This window comes from Hesperophylax consimilis, chromosome 8, assembly GCF_061612785.1.
Source record: "Hesperophylax consimilis isolate HC1 chromosome 8, BYU_Hcon_1.0, whole genome shotgun sequence".
NCBI classification, from domain to species: domain Eukaryota; kingdom Metazoa; phylum Arthropoda; class Insecta; order Trichoptera; family Limnephilidae; genus Hesperophylax; species Hesperophylax consimilis.
Window position 1 is genome coordinate 17,276,765 of NC_142843.1, and position 22,912 is coordinate 17,299,676.

At 34.0% G+C, this 22,912-nt stretch overlaps 1 protein-coding gene across 1 annotated transcript in view; it reads left to right on the forward strand.

Annotated features, from left to right (window-relative positions):
• Positions 1-22,912, forward strand: part of Vps13D (vacuolar protein sorting 13D) — a 69,348-nt gene that overhangs the window by 17,338 nt on the left and 29,098 nt on the right. The window contains exons 13-42 of the mRNA XM_089634962.1: positions 255-432; positions 4,079-4,244; positions 4,340-4,463; positions 4,547-4,707; positions 4,802-4,958; positions 5,056-5,234; positions 6,577-6,734; positions 6,942-7,121; positions 7,817-8,113; positions 8,771-9,052; positions 9,247-9,421; positions 9,842-9,982; positions 10,075-10,231; positions 10,707-10,877; positions 11,178-11,427; positions 11,522-11,658; positions 11,792-12,157; positions 13,340-13,508; positions 14,589-14,847; positions 16,631-16,793; positions 16,893-17,088; positions 17,168-17,431; positions 17,518-17,849; positions 17,947-18,086; positions 18,212-18,346; positions 18,431-18,581; positions 19,271-19,441; positions 20,768-21,106; positions 21,215-21,513; positions 21,815-22,111. Coding sequence (XP_089491088.1) covers positions 255-432; positions 4,079-4,244; positions 4,340-4,463; positions 4,547-4,707; positions 4,802-4,958; positions 5,056-5,234; positions 6,577-6,734; positions 6,942-7,121; positions 7,817-8,113; positions 8,771-9,052; positions 9,247-9,421; positions 9,842-9,982; positions 10,075-10,231; positions 10,707-10,877; positions 11,178-11,427; positions 11,522-11,658; positions 11,792-12,157; positions 13,340-13,508; positions 14,589-14,847; positions 16,631-16,793; positions 16,893-17,088; positions 17,168-17,431; positions 17,518-17,849; positions 17,947-18,086; positions 18,212-18,346; positions 18,431-18,581; positions 19,271-19,441; positions 20,768-21,106; positions 21,215-21,513; positions 21,815-22,111 — 6,194 coding nt within the window. The remainder of the gene's footprint in view (positions 1-254; positions 433-4,078; positions 4,245-4,339; positions 4,464-4,546; positions 4,708-4,801; positions 4,959-5,055; positions 5,235-6,576; positions 6,735-6,941; positions 7,122-7,816; positions 8,114-8,770; positions 9,053-9,246; positions 9,422-9,841; positions 9,983-10,074; positions 10,232-10,706; positions 10,878-11,177; positions 11,428-11,521; positions 11,659-11,791; positions 12,158-13,339; positions 13,509-14,588; positions 14,848-16,630; positions 16,794-16,892; positions 17,089-17,167; positions 17,432-17,517; positions 17,850-17,946; positions 18,087-18,211; positions 18,347-18,430; positions 18,582-19,270; positions 19,442-20,767; positions 21,107-21,214; positions 21,514-21,814; positions 22,112-22,912) is intronic.

Here is a 22,912-nt window from a genome sequence, read left to right on the forward strand (position 1 = left end):
ATATATTTGATTAATTCCATCTTATATTTTAAAAATACATTCTGACAAAGACATCTTTTTAAATTATTTATTTTTCTTTTATTAGTTCTACAAATTTATTATTTTTTTAAATTAATCTCACAGTATCATTACGCTAACATCTGTCGTACACATTCGCTCCACTTGCTATCTCTAATATTCAAAGAGAAATTGTCTTCTAGTTTGAATGTGCTTACGGGACTAAAACTAATTGAATATTTTTTGCTTTCTAAAAGAGTGAACGAAGTTTATGGCAGCTCGAGCTTGACATTTCTGCACCGCAAATATTATTGATAGAAAAGTTCACCGACAAGAATGGAGTTGTTGTGGTTCTTGATTTTGGTAAAATGCATCTTTCCAATGGATACATGGAGCAGGAACAAGTCGACCCGGCAACCGAGGAAGATGAAAATGGTAAGCTTGTCTTTTTTTTGCAAACCAAAATATATTTTTCACTATTTTAATGCATTATCAATGACTTTACAAAAATATAGACACATTATTGTCTCACAAAATTAGCACAAATGTGACAAGTAACAAACACACCTAGGTTGCCAGTAAATTCTTAACACACTTCAGCCGGGAAAGGTAGCTCTACCCGTTCAGTCGATTGATGCTTAATGCCGGGAAGGGTAGTTTTGCGCCGGCCTCACTTCAATGGCAGAAAAGACAGAATTATTCAATGTTTTTATATTAATATTATATACCAATCTCTTTGTAAAGGTCCCAAAAATATGTACATAATTATCAAATCGAAATACAAGTCTTCTTTTTATATTTATCTTCATGCCTTTGGTTTATATCGGAATTTCAACAAATGGATAGTATATTATTTGTTATTGTAACAATTCAATTCCTGGAATGAGGGTTTTTATGACAGTGAAACCCGATTCGAATCTCTATCTCTGTTACTCCGCACTTAACTCGTATGTGCAAGCGAGCGAGAGATGTCGGGCGTATTTAAAGAAAGCAGGTATCGGCAAATACCGATAGGCGGACCGTAATAAACATACTATATGGTTAATTGAGTTGCATTTCAAATAATATTCGATTTTCGTTTAGTACTTTTATACCTTGGGTATGCTGAGTTACTACGTAAAAATTTTTGTTAAAATATTTCAATTATTTTCAAAGATATAGTAATTTAAAACAAATTAAAGAAATTCGGGTGGGACCTTTATTTTCACCCAGAGAAAAATACCCTTCAGAAATGTGTTAATTTAAACGTTCAGTCATGTATGAAAAAGATATACATTCAAAGAATCTTTGTATAGTGTATGAACGAAATAGATATAGGACCGGACAGCGTTTACATACTTAAACTTGTCACTTTGAGATCTCTACAATGTTATGTATTGTAATATCATTGATTACCATTAGGTCTAGTCATTGTTTTGTTACACTCATAACAAAACAATGATTTCTATACAAACATTGCATGTTGACAAACATTTATTAATGTTATCTTTTGTAAAATAAATATTGATACAAAATATATATTTTCAAATCATGCCATTAGAAAAAACACGAATCAAAAGCTCATTGCCGCCATTTTGATTTTTCGGTAATTATTCGGAATCGCTGGACAAGGATTATATGAAATATTTTTAAATAAAACCTTCTGATTTACCTTAATTACTATAAAAGGAATCTGACTGTATTAGGGATATTTTAAATTTTAGCATTTTAATTTTTAATTACGTAAATCGAAAATTCACTCTCGTTGTATGGGATGACAGCTGGAATGGTTTCTGTAATAAAATATTCTTTTGTTGGTATTCCTGATACGAGTGGCTTTATTTTTTACCATGTGCAAATACTAGGTAGGTACTATTTTAGCCAAACTCGAAAAATAAAATAAAGATATTTAGGTATGTTTTATAAAATAGAAAAATTAAAAAAGGTGAGGTTATTATAGGTTAGGTTGGATTATTATAGGTTAGGTTCGATTATTATAGGTTAGGTAGGATTATTATTAGGATATAGGTTAGGTTAGGTTAGGTTGGATTATTATAGGTTAGGTTGGATTATTGTAGGTTAGGTTCGATTATTATAGGTTAGGTTGGATTATTATTAGGATATAGGTTAGGTTAGGTTAGGTTGGATTATTATAGGTTAGGTTGGATTATTATTAGGATATAGGTTAGGTTAGGTTAGTTTGGTTTATTATTAGGATATAGGTTAGGTTAGGTTAGGTTGGATTATTATTAGGATATAGGTTAGGTTAGGTTAGGTTGGATTATTATTAGGATATAGGTTAGGTTAGGCTAGGTTGGATTATTATTAGGATATAGGTTAGGTTGGATTATTATAGGTTAGGTTAGGTTGGATTATTATAGGTTAGGTAGGATTATTTATGGATATAGGTTAGGTTAGGTTGGATTATTATAGGTTAGGTAGGATTTTATTAGGATATAGGTTAGGTTAGGTTAGGTTGGATTATTATAGGTTAGGTTGGTTTATTATTAGGATTCAGGTCAGGTTAGGTTAGGTTAGGTTAGGTTAGGTTAGGTTAGGTTAGGTTAGGTTAGGTTAGGTTAGGTTAGGTTAGGTTAGGTTAGGTTAGGTTAGGTTAGGTTAGGTTGGATTATTATAGGTTAGGTAGGATTATTTATGGATATAGGTTAGGTTAGGTTGGATTATTATAGGTTAGGTAGGATTTTATTAGGATATAGGTTAGGTTAGGTTAGGTTGGATTATTATAGGTTAGGTTGGTTTATTATTAGGATTCAGGTCAGGTTGGATTATTGTAGGTTAGGTTCGATTATTATAGGTTAGGTTTGATTATTATTAGAATGTAGGTTAGGTTAGGTAAGGTTGGATTATTATAGGTTAGGTTAGGTTGGATTATTATCGGTTATGTTAGGTGTGTTGGTTTAGGTTAGGATATAGGTTAGGTTAGGGTAGGTTGGATTATTATGGGTTAGGTTAGGATTTAGGTTAGGTTAGTTTAGGTTTGATTATTATAGGTTAGGTTACTATTATTTAGGTTAAATAAAACAATAATTATAATAATAACAAAATATAAATAATTAAAGTTTTTTAAGTAACATAAATTTTTTTTTTTTTTTTGTTTGTTTTTGGGGTGTTATGCCGTGTTGCGCTAACTCCTTCTTTAGCCGACGTTTCGGACAGCGTTGCAGTGTCCATCATCAGGGCAGATCCGGTAGATCCGAAGAAGTGATCTACCGGATCTGCCCTGATGATGGACACTGCAACGCTGTCCGAAACGTCGGCTAAAGAAGGAGTTAGCGCAACACGGCATAACACCCCAAAAACAAACAAAAAAAAAATGCTTTTGGCCGTGAGAATCTAAAAACTTACCCAACATAAAAATATTTTATTTTTCGAGTTTGGCCAAAACAGTAAGTACCTAACTAGAATTTGCATTCTAAAATGATTCAAATTCTAGCTACTCGTATCAGGAATACCAACCAGAGAAAATGTCATCAACAGAAATCATTCCAGCTGTCATCCCATACAACGAAAGTGAATTTTCGATTTACGTAATTAAAAATTAAAATGCTAAAATTAAAAATATCCCAAATGCAGTCAGTTTCCTTTTATAGTAATTAAGGTAAATCAGAAGGTTTTATTTAAAAATATTTCATATAATCCTTGTCCAGCGATTCCGAATATTTACCAATTTTTTTATTATTATTATTTCGCAATTTTTATGGCGCCGTTCAGTAAAGAATTTCACATCAAGGGTGCTTGGCAAATCTATATTTGACACATTGATGATTTGATTGATTTGCTAAATAATATGGTTTCTTTAATTTGCCACACTTCTAAATTCAAAACTATTATAAGATTATTGATTTCACCAAATAATCACCAATTCACAAAACTTTCAACATTATTGACACAACCTACCTAAGTTCACTTTTCCGAAAACAATGCAACAAATTCTTCCTTTCTTTACGCAAAAAAAATATGAAGCGTACAAAAATATGTCATGCATCTATTTAGCGCAACGACAATATCTACACATTATTAGTCATGTTTTATCATTTAAAAGTTTAGCCCACAAAATAAAAATGTTTATTATCATTTATAGAAATGTTCATGACTCCTTGTTCTACCCCTCCTGGGAGTGAAGTGAGCGATGGGATGAATTTGACGGATTGCGGTGCCTCCCCTTTGCCTGCGGACTTTTCACAGGGAAATGCCCAAGCCAATGCTTCCCTCAATCAAGATGCACTACACCATAGGCTATACGACAGGTTATTATTATTATTATTGATTACGATGCATGTATTTTATTTGAATTTATGAAATGAAATTCCCGTAATGTAATATGTAACCTTATGTTTTCCAGATATAAAATAGAATTCAGTGATTTGCAAGTCTTGGTTGGAAGAGTAAAAGATAGCTGGAAATATGCTAACACCAAAGGAACTTCCGCCCTCCACATTTTAGACAGATTCAGTATATCTCTTCAGGTACTAGTGGAATAATACATATTTTAAAATTACCAACAAATTTATTGTTTTATTGTTATTTTATAAAATTCGGTTTATTGCAGGTTGAAAGAAGAGTAATTTACACAAGTGATCCACAATTTCCCAGCGTGACTCTATTTGGTACTCTGCCCAATCTCGTAGTTCACTTGAATGAACACAAGTTGATGTCCATACATTCTTTGATTGCTGAATTGAAATCACCCCAAATGTCATTTTCAACCAGGTTAGTAAATTATTTTATATCCAATAAAAATAATACATACGTGCTTATTTCATCTAAACCTTTGTGATGTTTTTTTGTTGTTGTTTGTTTACAGTCTGAATACAATGCCATTGAACGAAGAATGGAAAATATCTCCTCCTTCTGAAGAACTGATTAATGAAAACTCCGAAACGGAATTTACAGAAAGATCCCACAACCATCTGTCTAGATTACTGATGGTTCAATTTGCAATAGATCAACTGGCTTTAGAGGTTAATAATATTATTTTGTACTTTACTGATGTGTCAAAAATATAGCCTGATAGTTTCAATTTTATCCTTATTTATGTGATTGTGAATTCTGTTTTAGGTTCAGTCCCGAGGAAGAAGTATTGCTGAAGTGCAAGTATGTGGAGTGAGAGCCGCTCTCACAAAAAGGCCATTTGAGTTCAATTTATCCCTTAGCGTCCATTCCCTGCTACTTGTGGATGCCTTGCAGACCTACGGCCCTGACTTTGAACTGCTCATAGCCAGTCACAAACATGTTGGGTATGCCAACTTCTAAATATCTAATTATATACATAACCTGAATACATTCTCGAATCGAATATGGAATTATAAGATGGGGATTTGCTACATCTAATTACATATATACATAACCTGAATACATTCTCGAATCGAATATGGAATTATAAGATGGGGATTTGCTACATCTAATTACATATATACATAACCTGAATACATTCTCGAATCGAATATGGAATTATAAGATGGGGATTTGCTACATCTAATTACATATATACATAACCTGAATACATTCTCGAATCGAATATGCAATTATAAGATAGGGATTTGCTACATCTAATTACATATATACATAACCTGAATACATTCTCGAATCGAATATGGAATTATAAGATGGGGATTTGCTACATCTAATTACATATATACATAACCTGAATACATTCTCGAATCGAATATGGAATTATAAGATGGGGATTTGCTACATCTAATTACATATATACATAACCTGAATACATTCTCGAATCGAATATGCAATTATAAGATGGGGATTTGCTACATCTAATTACATATATACATAACCTGAATACATTCTCGAATCGAATATGGAATTATAAGATGGGGATTTGCTACATCTAATTACATATATACATAACCTGAATACATTCTCGAATCGAATATGCAATTATAAGATGGGGATTTGCTACATCTAATTACATATATACATAACCTGAATACATTCTCGAATCGAATATGGAATTATAAGATGGGGATTTGCTACATCTAATTACATATATACATAACCTGAATACATTCTCGAATCGAATATGCAATTATAAGATGGGGATTTGCTACATCTAATTACATATATACATAACCTGAATACATTCTCGAATCGAATATGGAATTATAAGATAGGGATTTGCTACATCTAATTACATATATACATAACCTGAATACATTCTCGAATCGAATATGGAATTATAAGATGGGGATTTGCTACATCTAATTATATACACAATCTGAATACAATTCAAAAAGGAATCATAGAGACCATTAAGCAAGTACCCATAAGAATGCCTTCGATTGAAATTTTCAATAGTTTTAACATACCAAATGTACAACAAATTTATGCCAAAAATATAACAGTGAAAAACAAAACAAAAAAAGACACTTAAAATGGTAGAAGACAATTAAATGGAATTAAATAACTTTACACCGCCTTAGCACAAGACCCCCTAGTGAGGAAGACTAATAAATGCCATTACTTAACTTAAATACACCATAATATTTTGTTTGTACAATGTTTTATACAGTCGGTAAAATAAAATTATAGAAATGAAAAATTAATGGTATTTTTGTTTTGCAGTATGGACTCTGTATCTGGGAGCATCAGGGACAGCGAGCCAACATCTCCCATGTCTCCCTCCTCCCCCCCGGAGTGCTACTCAGCCCGACCCCTTCACCCCCCTCCCCCCGCTGCACTCTCCCAAGCCCTGCACTGCCTCAACACACAGAATAAAAGTGGTAAGAATTTATAATAATTTTTTTGTTTTTCTTACATGTGCCATTTTTAAATATTTTTTCAGTTTGCAATTATTATTTCTGTTTTAACAATCAACTTTTAACAACAACCAGATTTATATTCACAATTTAGTTATGTAAATAATCTATAATTTAAAATTTTTTATTATTTTGTCGTGAGATAATAAAGTTACGTGGAATTTATTTCAGCTGCCCGATGGTGTGTAAGTCCCGCTCTCGATGTCCCAGGAAATCCTGGCGTTGCTGGAATTGTGGATTCAGAGGCCTTAATAGTTATAGAAGTAACTGTAGTAACCTCAGATTGTCCAACCAATCAGGGAGAAGAACTGAGAATTGCTAATATTTTGTTTAACAATCTAGATATTATTGGTGAGTTCCTACTTGTCCATTCGCCATGTTTTTATACACTTTTTTGTGATGGCACACAAGAGACCTTCTGGAAGACATCTGGAGCCAGTAGAACTCTACCATCCCTAATTAATTCACAAAAGTGTTAAGGCGATGCACTACGTAGTAATGCAAAATCATGTGTTTTTAGTTTGAAAATTTGGTTGCCTAGAAATGTTTCAGATGCTTTAAATAAATACCGCGAGTATAATACATCTTGGCCTTTGAAATAATCGAGTATTTTATATATAAGTCTTTTTATAAGCCCAGAAAAAAAACAATGTATAAGGCCTATGAAAACTGCTTTAAAGTTCAAAGTTTCCTACTTACGAACCCATTTTCGGTTATGGTTTTATTGTATAATGTGGCAAATTAAGTTATTTATAAAATGATCGAATTTTTTTTTTAACTAAAAATAGTTATGAGTAATTTAGGTATTGTGGTGGTCTTTTATCAGGATATTCACTTCACACACTTAATTTCATTTTATCTAAATTCTGTTTCTGATAAAACACATAAATATAATTCTTATTAATTTTTATATCCCCTCCCTGGATTTGGACCTTTGTGCCCTTTGGGCCCAAAGCTTTGGATTTTACCGCTTTACCACAGTCAAAATCGTAAATCAAATGCCACATAAATTGAAAATGGTTATAAAATGTTGACATATTTTTCAGCTAATCAAGAAACAATTGTGGAACTGATAGGATTTGCGAAACGTGTTTCTTGGACAGCTCAACCCATTCCAAAAAGGGTGCCGTCGGAAAGTGTGATGAAAGGTACCGTGAGTAGTACATTCCAAGAAGAAGACGACGAAGAGGACGAAGTTCCCACTATCGTCAGAACTGAAATCACTTTTGACTTTCACCGTCTCAGCGTTCTTCTGCTGAGAGCTTCAATCCAAGATGGAAATGTTATCGGGAAAAAAATTGCAACTGCTACTATGAGCGATGCAAAAATTCAGGCTACTGTTGGTGAGTAACATGATTGACTCTTTATTTTTTATTACATATGCCATGCTATATATATGCTGATGATATTACAATTTAGAATTTTTGTTCTATTTCTCATTTTCTGTTTATTATAACCCTTTAAGAATAGACATTTAAAAAAAAATTAATGTTTTTATCATGTGTTTACCTAACTAGGTCACTATAACATTGTTGTAATGTACACTATAGCTGTATATTAACATTATTTTATTTTTGTGTATACAGAAAATATTTATAAAAATATTAAGAACTTTATTACAGAAACAGTCTGCTGCCTCTCTGCCTAGAGCCAATAATCATATTAATTTTAGAAAAAACACAAGTATCGTCAGTCAGGGGTTAAATGTAAACTTCTTACATTTTCATATTGTAGGACAGTATGAATAAATCTCTAATCTCTAAATAGTATAAAATAAAATCTATCAGCGTCTGTCTGTTTGTGCGCTTAGTTCTTCTAAAGTACGCAACGGATTTTGCTTGGGTTTTCTCTATTATTTATATGTACAACTTTTCCCGGAAGGTTTATATATATAACACATATGTATTATATTTATAGAAAGTAGAGAAAAGTCTCCGAGCAACGCTGGTTACACAACAGCTAACTACAAAATTTTGTTTTTTTTTTCTTTTGTCTTCTAGCCAACAAGTCCTTGGAGCTCAATGGATCACTAGGAGGTCTTCAAATAGTTTCCCTGTGTCCCGGAACGACGGTGCACCAGCGAATAGTGTCAGTTGGCCACGATCCTTTGGCCCATCAAAACATTACCTTGTCAGTTGATCTAGCCCACTCCCTGGCTCAAGAGGTCTACGGCTATAATACTGCCAACTTGATTCAAGAAGAAGGAAAAGCTTTAAGTTTTAAAATCACTAAAAATCTCACAGATATTTCTAAGGAAGAAAAATTGGACGTAGAAAGAAATGGTGAGTGGTCTTGCTGCTGAGAGCTTCGTTGCAATCTCTCTTTCTTTTACCTGGGACGTTTATGTGAAAGTGACGGAGGTTGCAACTGAGTTATCAGTGGGAAGCCTGTATATTTATGTTTACAAGAAAGATTTTCAATTTCAATCTATTTTAGCAGTTTGTTGTTTTATGTTAATTGAGTGTTTATTTTTCAGATGAAATAAATGTTGGTATAAACATTCATATGGCATCTGTATGGTACACCCATTCAGGCATCTTCATTGGTGAGATCCAGTCTTGTGCAACAGAATTTAAACAGTACCTTTCCAATCTCGCTAAATCTATTAAAGCCGCCGCTACGGACATGGCAATCGGTTTAGTTCAGACTAGGTATTTTATTAATTTATTTTGAAACCGGTGCAATAATAATAATAAATAACACTAAGAACCAGTCGAACGATGGTTACCCATATTTAGTTCACATGGCTCTAGGCCTAGAGCCATGTTTGCCTAAATATAGGTAGACGGTTTTTGCCAATTTATTTAAATTTATTTTTTATGATTCTTTTAAAACTTGTAAATGTGGGATAAACGATGATTCATTTAAACCACATCCTTTAAAACCACAGTAAGCAGTTTATATATTTCCGTATCAATATTCGGAGGTATGAATTTTTGAATGAGCGCGGCAAATCCAAAACCGAACACCGAAGTCTCAATCGCTCAAGACATTTTTTTTGTAAATACGCCATCGCTTGATTAGTCAAGTGTTCCTTATGTTTGTATTTTTTAATTTGAATTATTTTGCAGGGGAGAACCTCTGTACAGTAATCCTCGAGTGTCTGGATCTATGGAGTGGATATCTCCACGGCGACCCCGTTCTATTAGTATCGGCATACCACAAGATTCTGAAGTACCCTTGGATATTCACTCTCTTGTCATTCACCTCAAGTACGTTGTCATATTTCAATTTGAAACTTATGAAAGTTGCAATAAATCATGGCAATATTTACATGATTAATTAATGTTTTGTATATTTTTAGATTTGATGTGGTTTTAGAAACACCTGTTGTGGTGTTGCCCCGGACACCAATTAGCACCGAAGTCTTTGTTGCTCATTTAGGAAATATTTCGATTACCAATAAACCTGGTTTAAATAATTCTTACGACATACATGTCCGGGACATTAATGTATATTCGGTGAGTATACATCCTTAAATCCAACTAATTCTTACGACATACATCTCCTGAACATTTTTGTGTATTCGGTGAGTTATCATCCTCAAATTTAACTAATTCATACGACATACATGTCCAGAACATTAATGTGTATTCGGTGAGTATACATCCTTAAATTTAACTAATTCTTACGACATACATGTCCGGGACTTTAATGTGTATTCGGAGAGTTTACATCCTTAAATCTAACTAATTCTTACGACATACATGTCCGTTACTTTAATGTGTATTCGTTGTGAGTTTACATCCTTAAATCTAACTAATTCTTACGACATACATGTCCGGGACATTAATGTGCATTTGGTGAGTTTACATCCTTAAATCTAACTAATTCTTACGACATACATGTCCGGGACTTTAATGTGTATGTGTATTCGGTGAGTTTACATCCTTATATCTTTCGCAATAATATCATAATATTTTTATCTTCTTTTAGCTGGATATTGCGAACCATTTGAGTAGCAGCAATGGAGTGGATACTGTTGAATCCATTTATAGATGTGGATCAGAAGGAAAGCCAATATTGCACGATACCACACTACACCTTACAGTGGAAAGGACGAGTATTACAAAAGAGAATAGTTTTCTGTATGAACACTGTGTGCAGGTATATTTTCCTTTTTTTTTTTTTTAAAAGGTAGACAAACATTCCCGGGTTACGAATAACCCGACAATATTTGAAAATCTCCACCAAAACCACCATCGTAAGCGGAAAATGTTGCTTGTGTTGTGATGGAGGACTTAGCCAGCCGGGGAATTGAACGCACTACGCCTGGGTGGGATCCAAACGCGATGTCAACTCAGCCACCGACCGGTCAATGAATAAATAATGAATTCCCCGATCCTACGCAAAACAAATCAACAATATAATTTTTTATTTAACTGCTTATTTTTTTCTATTTTTTAGATAAGTGGCAAAGTCGTAACACCTTTGAAAGTGTCTTCAACTCGGCATCAGTACGAGCAGATGTTGGAGACTGTTAGTGGACTGGGTGTCATATCGCCCATTGTGCTCGTAGACCCAGCCCCGACATATGTGCGAACTACCGACTCTACCGGGGTCACAACCCTCGACATGGACCCACAACTCAGAGCTCAGATCTTCAGGGCAGATCCTCTAGCAAGCCCCTCTGTTAACTCATTTCAACAATTTAAAGGTTGTTAAAAAGTCTTTAGTTCAATTTATTTCAAAATCATTTCATAATTTTTTTGTTGTAGGTACTAAATCTAATATCTCATTATTATTTGCAGTCGATTTCAAGCTCCCAATATTTACGGTGGAATTAAGAAAAGATTTTGGACAAGGCGAACAAAGTTTAGTAAATTTATCATTCAGAGACTTTTTTGTAAATTTTGAAAAATGTCAACAACATGAAGTAACTATTGAGGTAATTAATATTTTGTTTATTATTAAATGTCAACAACATGAAAAACTATTGAGGTAATTCATATTTCGATTATTAATTTTTTGACTGTGACAAATTTATTAATGTTTCATTCTTATTGAAAAACAAATTTCAGATGTCTTTAAGATCAATAACCATGGAGGATCTTTTAAGAGATGTTGATTCGAGGCATCGCTTCATGATGGTGTCTCATAAACCATTGATTCCGAAGGCAAATTTCGTCTCAAGATCAAGTCCCGATTTAAGAACTGAAGAATTTGATGATTCAAGTTCTCATCCGATTAATATATGTCTTGCTCACGTGAAACATAGGAGTTCATTACCCGACCAGCTGCATAATCTCAGTGCAATGGAAAATAAAATATCTCCGTCTAAAAGGCCTGTCAAAGAAATATCGACATTGCCGCAAGATAATCTTGTTTTAATTTCCATACAAATGAGAGATCCTCTCCATCCACAGTTCCGCGAACAATACAAGAATGTGAGTAGAGAATTAAATATGTAATGTGTGAAGCAAATTGAGCAAATTAAATTATGAAATATTAAATTTGTTATTTGCATCTGACAAATAGTTAGTAGACGGTAAACAAAATGTTGATTAGAGTGCATATTTACAAGTTTACAAATTAATTAAATAGCTTTGCTACATTTAATTCTGTAATTTGCTTCTGAAAGGGCCAAAGTCAGTTTTTAAAATTTCACGATTTATCTATAGAATTTGCTCTTTTTAGCAGGTTTTAAGTTTCAGAAAAATGATATATTGAAACAAGTAAGTGGAAAAATAAGTAGAAAAAAGTTTAAATTGTTTCAATGTATTATTATAATGAAATTCCACCATGAATTGTCAGTATCAAAAATAGAAATATGAATGTACCTTTCTCGAAATTGAAAGGTTCTTAGAATTCGGAAGATACTCCATTTCTTTGAGGCAACATTGCAAAAAAATATACATTGAAAAACTAACATTGTCCCTTTCAGATGCAAGCCACAGAATTAAAAGGTTAAATTAATCAATTATTGAGATCAAAATATTGTTTTAAGAATTTTATTTACTTGTTGTTTGTCTACATACATTTGTCCGTATAGCGTCTTATTTAACACATTCACGGACACTTGCCAGAAAATGCTGGAAGACGGAGGTTCGTGATACGACAGATTTGTTTTGTGAAGTCAATGAAAATTAGTAATAAAAAAATTATTGTGACGCTATCAAGACAGGCTATATTTACTGCAATACAAAATTTGACTTCCCAGTCCGTTGTGTCATATTGTGTCCCTAACTAAAAGACGTATATATTCATTGTATATATCACATCTCCTCTAAAACGATGTCAATAAACATTGTGTCATATCACATCTCCTTTAAAACGATGTCAATAAACATTGTGTCATATCACATCTCCTCTAAAACGATGTCAATAAACATTGTGTCATATCACATCTCCTCTAAAACGATGTCAATAAACATTGTGTCATATCACATCTCCTCTAAAACGACGTCAATAGGCATTGTGTCTTGTGAATGTGTTAAAAAGAAATTAGGAAAAAACTTGTTTTTTTCAAACATGTATGAGATATCGTTTCTTAACCATCAACTTATTATTACATATATTATGATCTTATTTAAAAAAAATATATTATGATGTGTTATGAATTTTTGCAGATCCGAAAAATTACCAAAATTGATTTCAACTGCTTAGATTTGATTATCAGTGTGGAGAGTTGGGTTGTTGTATTAGACTTTTTCGGCATGGGCTCTGATAAGAAGGAAACCGTGGATAAGAAATCAACATATGTTAAACCCGAATTCAAGTCTCAGCAATCAGATATAGGTGAGAGGAAAACATATTAATTAGTTGGCTTGTTTAGATGAGTAATTCCAGGTTATGACCATTAACTCATAGCCCTTATATTTTAGTCCTCTCAAAACAAAGTATTTTTTTATTCAATATTTTTATATGAAACAACAAAAAAGTGAGGTGATGGTTTGTAATACACTTGTCCAATAAAATAAGTGTTTTTAATATTTTTACATTATCAGTAATTTTAGTTACAAAAGTGAGTCACTTTATTTTTTTTATGTTTCCATTAAAAATTTTAGTATTTCAAAAAATACATGTTTATTTTTAATAATAAAATATGAGAGCGTATTTCATCAGCTTTTAAAACAGGTTTTTAGTTTTCGGATTCATTTAGAAATATTCCTTTTATTTGGACTTTATTTCATAGCGAAAATACTCTGATCGTCGGATAGAATATGGCTGAGGTCTGAAGAGTTAAAATTATATTTTTGCTTCAGATTTTAAAAATTCTCTCAGCTATATTTATTACCCGTGACAGCTAATTCGCTATTTGAAAATATTGTCTAAACTTATATAATCAAAATATGCGCAAAATACATACATATAATATCTACAATAATACACTCCTCTTCCAACCACAAGCTAATGCTTCTCTGGAAGAGTAGTATTAAATATTGTCACTGTAATTGTAAACCTTATTACAAAAAAAAACTTAAACTTAAATCATATTTGATTTCAAAATATTATAAATTCAACTTGCTTAACGGGTGCGTGTCTAGCGATCTCGAAAAATTGTCTATTATGCCGATTATGCCTTTCATGTTTCCTACACTGCCACTACACAAACAAACGCGAAGTATGCGAGAACTCGGTGTGTCAAAATGGTGTCTCGTACGGAATATTTTCTCAAACGGTAGTAGTAGGTAAATAATTACCCGGAAATGAAACAAAATAATGATTTTATGTAATTTTCAAAGAGCAAAGAAAACAGACTCAGAAATTTTCGATTATACTTTAGAGAATTTAATTTTTTTAACAAAATAATAAATATGTAACACATTAATATAGTGGACCCGAATGATAATATTTATGCTTTGTGTGCAATTTCAGGTCAAAACGACGAGAGTGAAACTGAGATACTGGTCCGTTCCCTCAACGTGGTGCTGCTGAGGCCGCAGCGGGAGGTGTGCCGGGCCAACATCTCGGGCCTGCAGGTCCTGGTCAACAGCGGCAACAGCGAGGAGGGCGGGCGCCGGGTGGAGGGCACCCTCAGCTCCATGTCGCTCACGGACCTCTCGCCGCATGGCCGCATATGGAGGGAGAGGTTCCTGTCCTCGGGGAAGAAGGCACTCAACTTTCAGTATGTGAGGTAAGTTTCAGTGAGATTGTTATGAAACAACTTAATTTCATTTGTGAGTAGGTACGTACGAGCTTGAACTTTTCAAATTTGGAAGTGATTTGGTGTTTTAAATAAAAAGAATCGTTTCAAATCCAGATAAGCGAATTAGAACCTACCTGTAGTATATTTTAGTAGATAATTATTTTAATTCTGTTTTTGAAATGAAAAGTAAATAATAACAAAATAATGAAACAAATTTTATTCCACTTTTTATTTTTTCTGACCAGACCGGTTTCAGAGATTCAGGACCATCATTTTTACATTAAACTGATACATTTTTGCTTAAAAGCAAGTGGAATAAAGTTTAAAATTGATTTCATTATACATACTTATTATGATGGAATTCTACGAATTTCAGTTGAAAAAATAAATATTAAATGAAAAAATACACTTTGTAAAACACCACTTTTATTATGAATTAATATTAACAGCCAACCAGGTTTCGTTTAGCTCAAGCTTCGTCAGGGCTTATTATATCAACTAAAGTTATTTTCATACAGACATATATATAGAAGAAAATAAAACAATGAGTGAAGGAGATAGAAATAAAATAGCAGACACCTTATTGGTGGTAGAACGAGAAAGGATGTAGACTGATTACAGGATGGGTAGGTAGGGAGGGGGAAGGGAGGAAACAGTTTTATCAGAGGTTAACGGAACCTGACCTCATGCTTTGAGTGAGACTCGACATCATGCCTTTGTAGAGCTAGTCCGAGGTAATGCTCAGGGACATAACCCATGATGTCAACTATGTCAATTGACTTACATTCTAAATCCTACGTAGATCACACTGTATTATTGTACTGCCACCCATTGTGTATTGCACCAACACGGGGGCCTGTTAATTTGCACTGGCGCCCTTACACGAGGGCCCAATGCTGGATTACTAATTATATTGCAATATATGTACATAACATATGTATGTTTTTTGTGTAACTCACAAGTGTTTCATAGAACTATGGCAAACCAATTTCAGGAATTTTTAAAATTTTATTTTATTTAGGAAACAGTCATTTATATATTTATCATAAACAGCAATTATTTACAATATTAGACCAATAATGTTCCATTAATTCTAGTTGTTGATTCAATATTTGCACCTATACAATATATTTATAAATGACAAAGAAATATAAAGAATAAACATTATAAGGAATTAAAAAATGTTATAAAAACAATTAAAGACAGTTAGTAGTATAGACAGTTTTCGCCTGATTATAATAAAAACAATAAAATAAACAAAGATGATAGGATTATTTCACAAAATAAGAATCAATTTATCAGTTTAGTAAGTTGCATTTTATATGTTTTCAAGTTACACTTGAAAATGTCTAGATCTCTAGAGGCATTGTGAGTTTTACAGACACGTCCTATTAAAGAGTTTTGCACATATTTGGCCTTACAGTGTGGTCTTCTAAATAAGTCGTTCGATCTGGTGTTGTGTTCAGGGCAACGAAACGCAATCTTTTCTAGCAGATGTGATGAATCAACAATACTGTTTACGATTTTGTATAAGAAAAGGGCATCAGAAAATTTTCTACGTTTATATAAAGCGGTAGGGTCAAACCGATGATCCCTAAAGCGTTACGATAGGTGTTTAGTAAATTTGGATTGGATATTTTTATTGGAAATGTGTTGAGTCTACAGGAAATGGGGCAATTAATGGAGAAAGAAAAGAGAAACTTTGCTGTTTATGTGCACAATATGTATGTAATTATGGCAAGTCAATAAATTTTAATCTTCATTTTTTTAGGTTCAGACCCAAGGATGCACTAATTGCAGACTGTGACACGCGTCTTCTGATCGAAATGAGCTCAGTTGTTTATGTGCACACTAAACGCTTTGTAGGAGAAATACAAGCCTTCTATCGCGAATTCTCCAGATTGCAAAAAGTCATTAGTCAAGCTAGACAAAAGGTAATCGCTTCAGTTATAATTCCAATGTTTAATTAGTTACATTCATTATAATAATACGTGTATGCTTTACAATACTTTTACACTTGCTCATTTTTCTAGGTATCCGTTACTGCAAATTCTCCATCAACCCGAATGCAACTTTCAATAGAATGTCTGTCGCCCGCCATTCTTGTGCCAGTGAGCAGTAGAAGTACTTCAGTTCTGGTAGCAGATCTTCAAAAGCTTACCGTCAATAATGTGTTTAAAACGGCAGGATCTCCGGGAACAATAAGTAACATCAGGGATCGGGATGATCGTAAGTGTTTTCACCATCATTGATATCTTTACATGTTGTTTAACAATACATACTTGATTATTAACTTGTGATATATTAGCTATTAGAGAACTGCTGGATGTGATGACTATTAACCTTGATACAATGGACTTGTACTGTGGAGAAAAAGTTGGGGTCAGCGACGGGATCTGTCTCAATGCCCCGAGTAATTCTGGCAATCGAAATCAAAATGAAGATACTAATTCCCAAACTGGTTTATCTGTCGGGCCATTCAGTATGGTCCTCCGTCATGGTCCATATTTACTTACAGATAAATGTGGGATTGTATTGCAAGTTGAAAGAAACCTCGAAGATCACCACAATGGTATGTTTTTCCACGTCTGCAGTTTATATGATTAAAATAGTTTCAATTAGATTGAAGAATTAAGTTAAATTTGATTTTTATTTTAGTGGCTGAATTAAGCATACAAGGTACATTAAACACTTTGGATGGAGCTATTGATTTAGTCCAATACAAAGTAATAAAAGGATTACTATCTAAAAATCTTGGAGAAAACACGGACGACTTGTACATATCGGAACCCAATGTGCCGCTTTACTCTTCTATCAATGAAGAGAGGACATGGACCTTGACCTCTATCAGATTAGATTTACAAGATGTGACCTTGAACCTTGAAACACAGCATGGGAAGTCCTCATTGGCTTGCATCAACTTTATTAAATCACGTTTGATTATTGAAACGTTTTCAGACATGACGCAAGACATAGATTTAGTATCACAGGTATATTGATTTATTTTTTATTTAATTGTTATCCTTATGCAATTTTCTCATAACAAATGCCGTAAATCATTTTGTTATCTTTATGTCTTGTTTGTAGGAAATATTGGTATCTGACACCAGATACAAAACAGATCCAGCAAATAAGAAGCCCAATATTTTTAGTAAGATTGTTCAGCCTATGCGCCCAAAAAATGATCATAATGAAATTCATTCCGTGCAAGCTGAGGTTCATGCCAGGTAAACTAAAAATAAAACTAAATGAACTTATTGAGGAAATTCCTTACTATGTATGTGATTTTTCACAAGAACGGCGCTATACAAGTTATCCAATTATTATTATTATCTGTCTTTTGGCCACACAGAAAACGCAGAGAACATTCCGCTTATACAATCCTCATCAACAACATGCGACTTATGGCAATTTTCGATTGGTGGCAGGCAGTAAATGAATTTATCATGAGTCCACCAACGGCTGATACTATTGACTTAAAAATTCAGTATGTATTAAAATTATTAATAAATAGCTTTTTATCATTAATGATAAAAAATATAAATTGTTCTTAAAATATAATTTTTCTCAGGAGCAAACCAATACAAAAGGAAGGAATTTCAAACTATAGGCAATCTCCCGTATCGGATTCCCAATTTGAACTAAAACTAAATATTACTGAAACTGAGGTAGTTTTTGTTGAAGATACTTCGCAGTGGGATACGAATGCCGTGATTTTGAAGGTAAATTAATTTTTCTGTTTCTACGACTATGTATTTATGAAATTATTACTATTTAAGACATTAAAATTGAAAGAATTCTTCTTCTATTGGATGATTAGAAGGTTATACATAATATAATAGTAATAATAATAATATGTGTTTTTTTATCTTCGTTTTTTTTTTGTAACAAATACTTTTTTTTTTGCATTTATAGTATTGTTACAAAATACATAGCGAATGGAATAAGTACAAATTAGTGAAAATATTTTTTTTAGTATTTCTACACCGATGAAGAGAACTAGCTCTTGAGTTTTGTGTAGGAGTAAAAAGTAATATCATAGTGTATAGGATTGTATAGGAGTGTATAGGATGTGGTAACATTTTAAAATATAAATATGGTTCGAAATGAAGTTACTGAATTTTGTTAATGACGTTACGCGTGTTCAGTTTTTTAAAATATAATTTTAATTTTTTCTTGAATAAATACCAAATCTATTATTTTTTGTAATTCTTCGGGAGGACTATAATTTTTTGTTTATCCCTTTGTAAATATAATTATTGTGTAGATATAACGATATCCTCACTGGGATCTCCCGTGCTGAGGATTTCATTCGAAATGATTATGATACTGGTGTCTAGAACTCAGTGCCACAAAATTGACCTTATATGGCAGGGAAAATTTTCAAACTTTCTTAAATTATTTTTTTCAGAGTACAACAGTAATTTCATATAAACCTGGCAGTGAACCTAAGCCTCTTTCGTGTATTCTGAATCATTGTGAGGTATTCTCGTGTGTTTTGGGAATGGAAGAAGAAACTGAATTATCTATCATCGATCCAGTTACTGTGCAAATAGAATTAAATGCTATGAGGGTGCTTCAAGTAAGTTATCATAATTTATTATTTATATTTTTGTCATCATTATCGCTGTTAAAACCCTTCTTCTACTGTCAACCCCAGTTCTTTGTGCCTAGAATATAAGGATGTGTAGCGTAGGGAGTGTGGCGAACCCATCACTCAGGGAGTGGAAATACGACCTGCAATAGCCATCCCAAGCCAAGGTGTGGGCTACCGTGCTCAGGCTGAATGACCTGAGGAACAGTGTCACAAACGGTGCCTCTGAGAAACAGGGTCGCATCTCGGAGTATTTACACCTTACCCCAGCACTCAGGGCTCTGCTGGAGTAGACCTTCTATTTCCCTAGATACTCGTGGGACGAAAATCGGACCATTCGAAAACTCCCTCTTCCCTCGTGGCCTTCAGGGAACCAAGGAGGAGTGGAGAGGAGAGACGAGACCCTCTTCTCTCGTGGGGCCTTGAACCAGGGGGCAGTGGACTCTTCCATCATGGGGCCTTTAGGGAACCAAGGAGGAGTGGAAAGGAGAGATGAGGCCCTCTTCCTTCGTGGGGCCCTCCGGGAACCAAGGGGGAGTGGACTCTTTCGTTATGTGGCCTTCGGGGAACCAAGGAGGAGTGGAGAGGAGAAATGAGACTCTCTTCCCTCGTGGAACCTTTAGAAAATCAAAGAGAGAGAGTGGAGAGAAGAGATAAGCTACCTCCGTGAACTATTGCCTTGTGGGGCCTTCACGGAACCAAAGGGGAATGGAGAGGAGAGATGAGTCTCTCTTCCCTTGTGGGGCCTTCAGGGAATCAAAAGGGATCGGAGAGGAGAGACGAGACCTGGGAAGACACATTGTGGAACCAGAAGACATAACCACATATCCAATGACAACCCTGGTGAACTTTATAAAACGGACCGGGTTATTGTTAAAGGAATAAGGTAAAATGGGAGATAGCACAATGGGCCTAAGACCTACGTGCTCACGGGAACTACATGTAAACTGTCTCCGCTCTATAAATAAGTAAAATATAAGGATGCAGTGTTCGTCTCCGTACTGTCCCAGCAACTTGAGTTTAACAACACTCATTTGTACTACAGATTTATTATAGAGAAGCCTGTTCGTTTCTTGTTACATATCCTGCTTAACGGAACTGTTTCAGTTTAACAAATCGCATTATTGACAGTTTTTCAAACTGTATAATAGTGTAGCTCATGGTTGTTCCTGGTCTATACCAAACACTATTTTCCTGTATGACTCCAAATACCCGTTTTAGGAAGCCTTTTAAAAATATCCAATACCTTTTCGTTCTTCTTTGTGAGGGTCCATGATTGAAAGATGTAGTTAATATATATGTATTTATTTCCAGGTACAAATACCGCAGCTTAGTGTAAGGCTTTCATATCACGATGTCCGGATGCTTTTGAAGATGTTCCAATCTCTGCCGCAACAAACTCGCAGTGCCCGGGCGGCGCACGACCCCAGCGTGTTGCCAGTCAATCAGAACAGAGAAAGCATCCAGAAACTGTGCGGCCTGGGATTCTCTGCCAAGGATTGCGCTACCGCTTTGTCCATGTGTGACGGACGCTTGGAGCAAGCCGCATTGTGGCTCACTGAGCATTCCATGGCCTTTCCTTATCAAGCTTATCCTGCGTCTTTGATTGACACACAGAAAGATGCGTCAGCGGCTGCATTTGACTGTGTTCAGGTAAATCAATTTGTTTTTTTGAAAAACACTCCCTATCTTGAAAAACATACAGATTAATATAAATAAACATTCTGCTAAGTATAAATCTATACTGGTTTAATTCAACAGGTTAAGGCTGAGTGCATCTCCATATGTGTAATCGATGACTGTCGTGATTCTGATGTGCCCCTATTGGAAATATCTCTGTCTGAAATGAATTTATCTCAAGATTTGCGGGAGTGTGACTCCATGGCAATGGGCATGACATCTCCACAAAGCCCTCCACTGGTTCTGAGCCCAGACACCCACAGTGCGGATGATATAGAACGGGAGACTGGGCCGGGGGGTGGAAAGTTACAGTGCAAACTCACCAGCGATTATTATAATAGAGCACTATCAGGGTGGGAACCGTTCATTGAACCTTGGAGGTATGTGAAAAGTTTACTAAACTTTTTTTCGTTTTTGTTTTATTTTGTTTTTATTTAAATTTTTTTTTTTTTTTAAATAAATATGTGAAGTATTGTAAACATACACAATGTAGTAATTGATTATCACGTCATTTGGTAAAATAATCTAGCACAGCGATTAATTTATCAGCTTACGGTTTAATAATTCAATAAATTTGAAAAGAGCAGATTTTTGATCTTCAAACTATATTATTTTGACGTAATATTATTTTCATCATGTTATGTTGCGTACATACATTTAAATTACATTGTTTACTTTTAGGTGTGATTCTTCATGGGAATATGGACTGACAAGCCATTTAAGACGAAACAGGCTTCAGATGGAAGTAAACTCAACTGAAACATTGAACATTAATATCACCAGCGCCTTCATAGATTTATATAAGTTGGTCAAAGAAAACTGGACACAAGACTATTATTCACTGACGAATCGTGGAGAAACCTCACCAAAAAGCAGTCCCCTTGGTTATAGAAGAAGATCCCCCTTTGTGCCGTTTGCTGTACTTAATCAAACTGGTAACACATTGTGGTTCACTACGATTGTTACAACTGCAGATGTGTAAGTACAATAATAATGTTATCGCTCTGGTAAAAGGGCTATTTATTGCTAAAGGTCAAGGTAACCCATAGGAATAAAAATCGGATATCCGAGACACTATCTAGGTTACAAACTTTGTTTCCATTTAACCCATTGGCATCAAACCAACTTCACAATGTATGGGGTACCGCAATGTCTTCGAACTCGAACCACACTAGCACGGCGGGTCTGAAGTAAAAACGAAAACGGACGTACAGGTGACAAATGTGTTTCAAATTTTAAATACCAATCGCTCTATAGATAATGAAACATGCATTTATTAATGTCGGCAATAATAAGTCGGTAAAGTTTTTCCGTGATAATTACAAATTAAGTTTTGTTAGCGATCGGCATCGTAGTGATTTTTCAAAATGGCGAGTAGTTCTGGTATAGTTAACCTTGCTCGAAAAACGCCTGGTGGATGCTTTGAGGACTATCATACCAAGTTAAATTTTTCATTATGTATACATATAAATAAAAATTATGCCAATAAGATTAATTTGGAGGTGAGGGTTAATTTTCTAGCTCAACAATTTGGATGCCAATGGGTTAAAAAGGTAGCCAGTAGAAGATGATATTGTTAATTCTGAATTTTAAATAATGATATCAACAAATACAGGGTTTTCCAATAAGAGGTGTTATTTTGAATAGCTTTCGTCTACCGAATAGCAAGTTGTTACCAAAATAAATTTGTTGTAAAAATTAAAATAAATAATACAAATTTACAGATAGAATTAAGTAAAAGCATTGCCATATTCTTAAATAATATGTTTGAATAAGTAC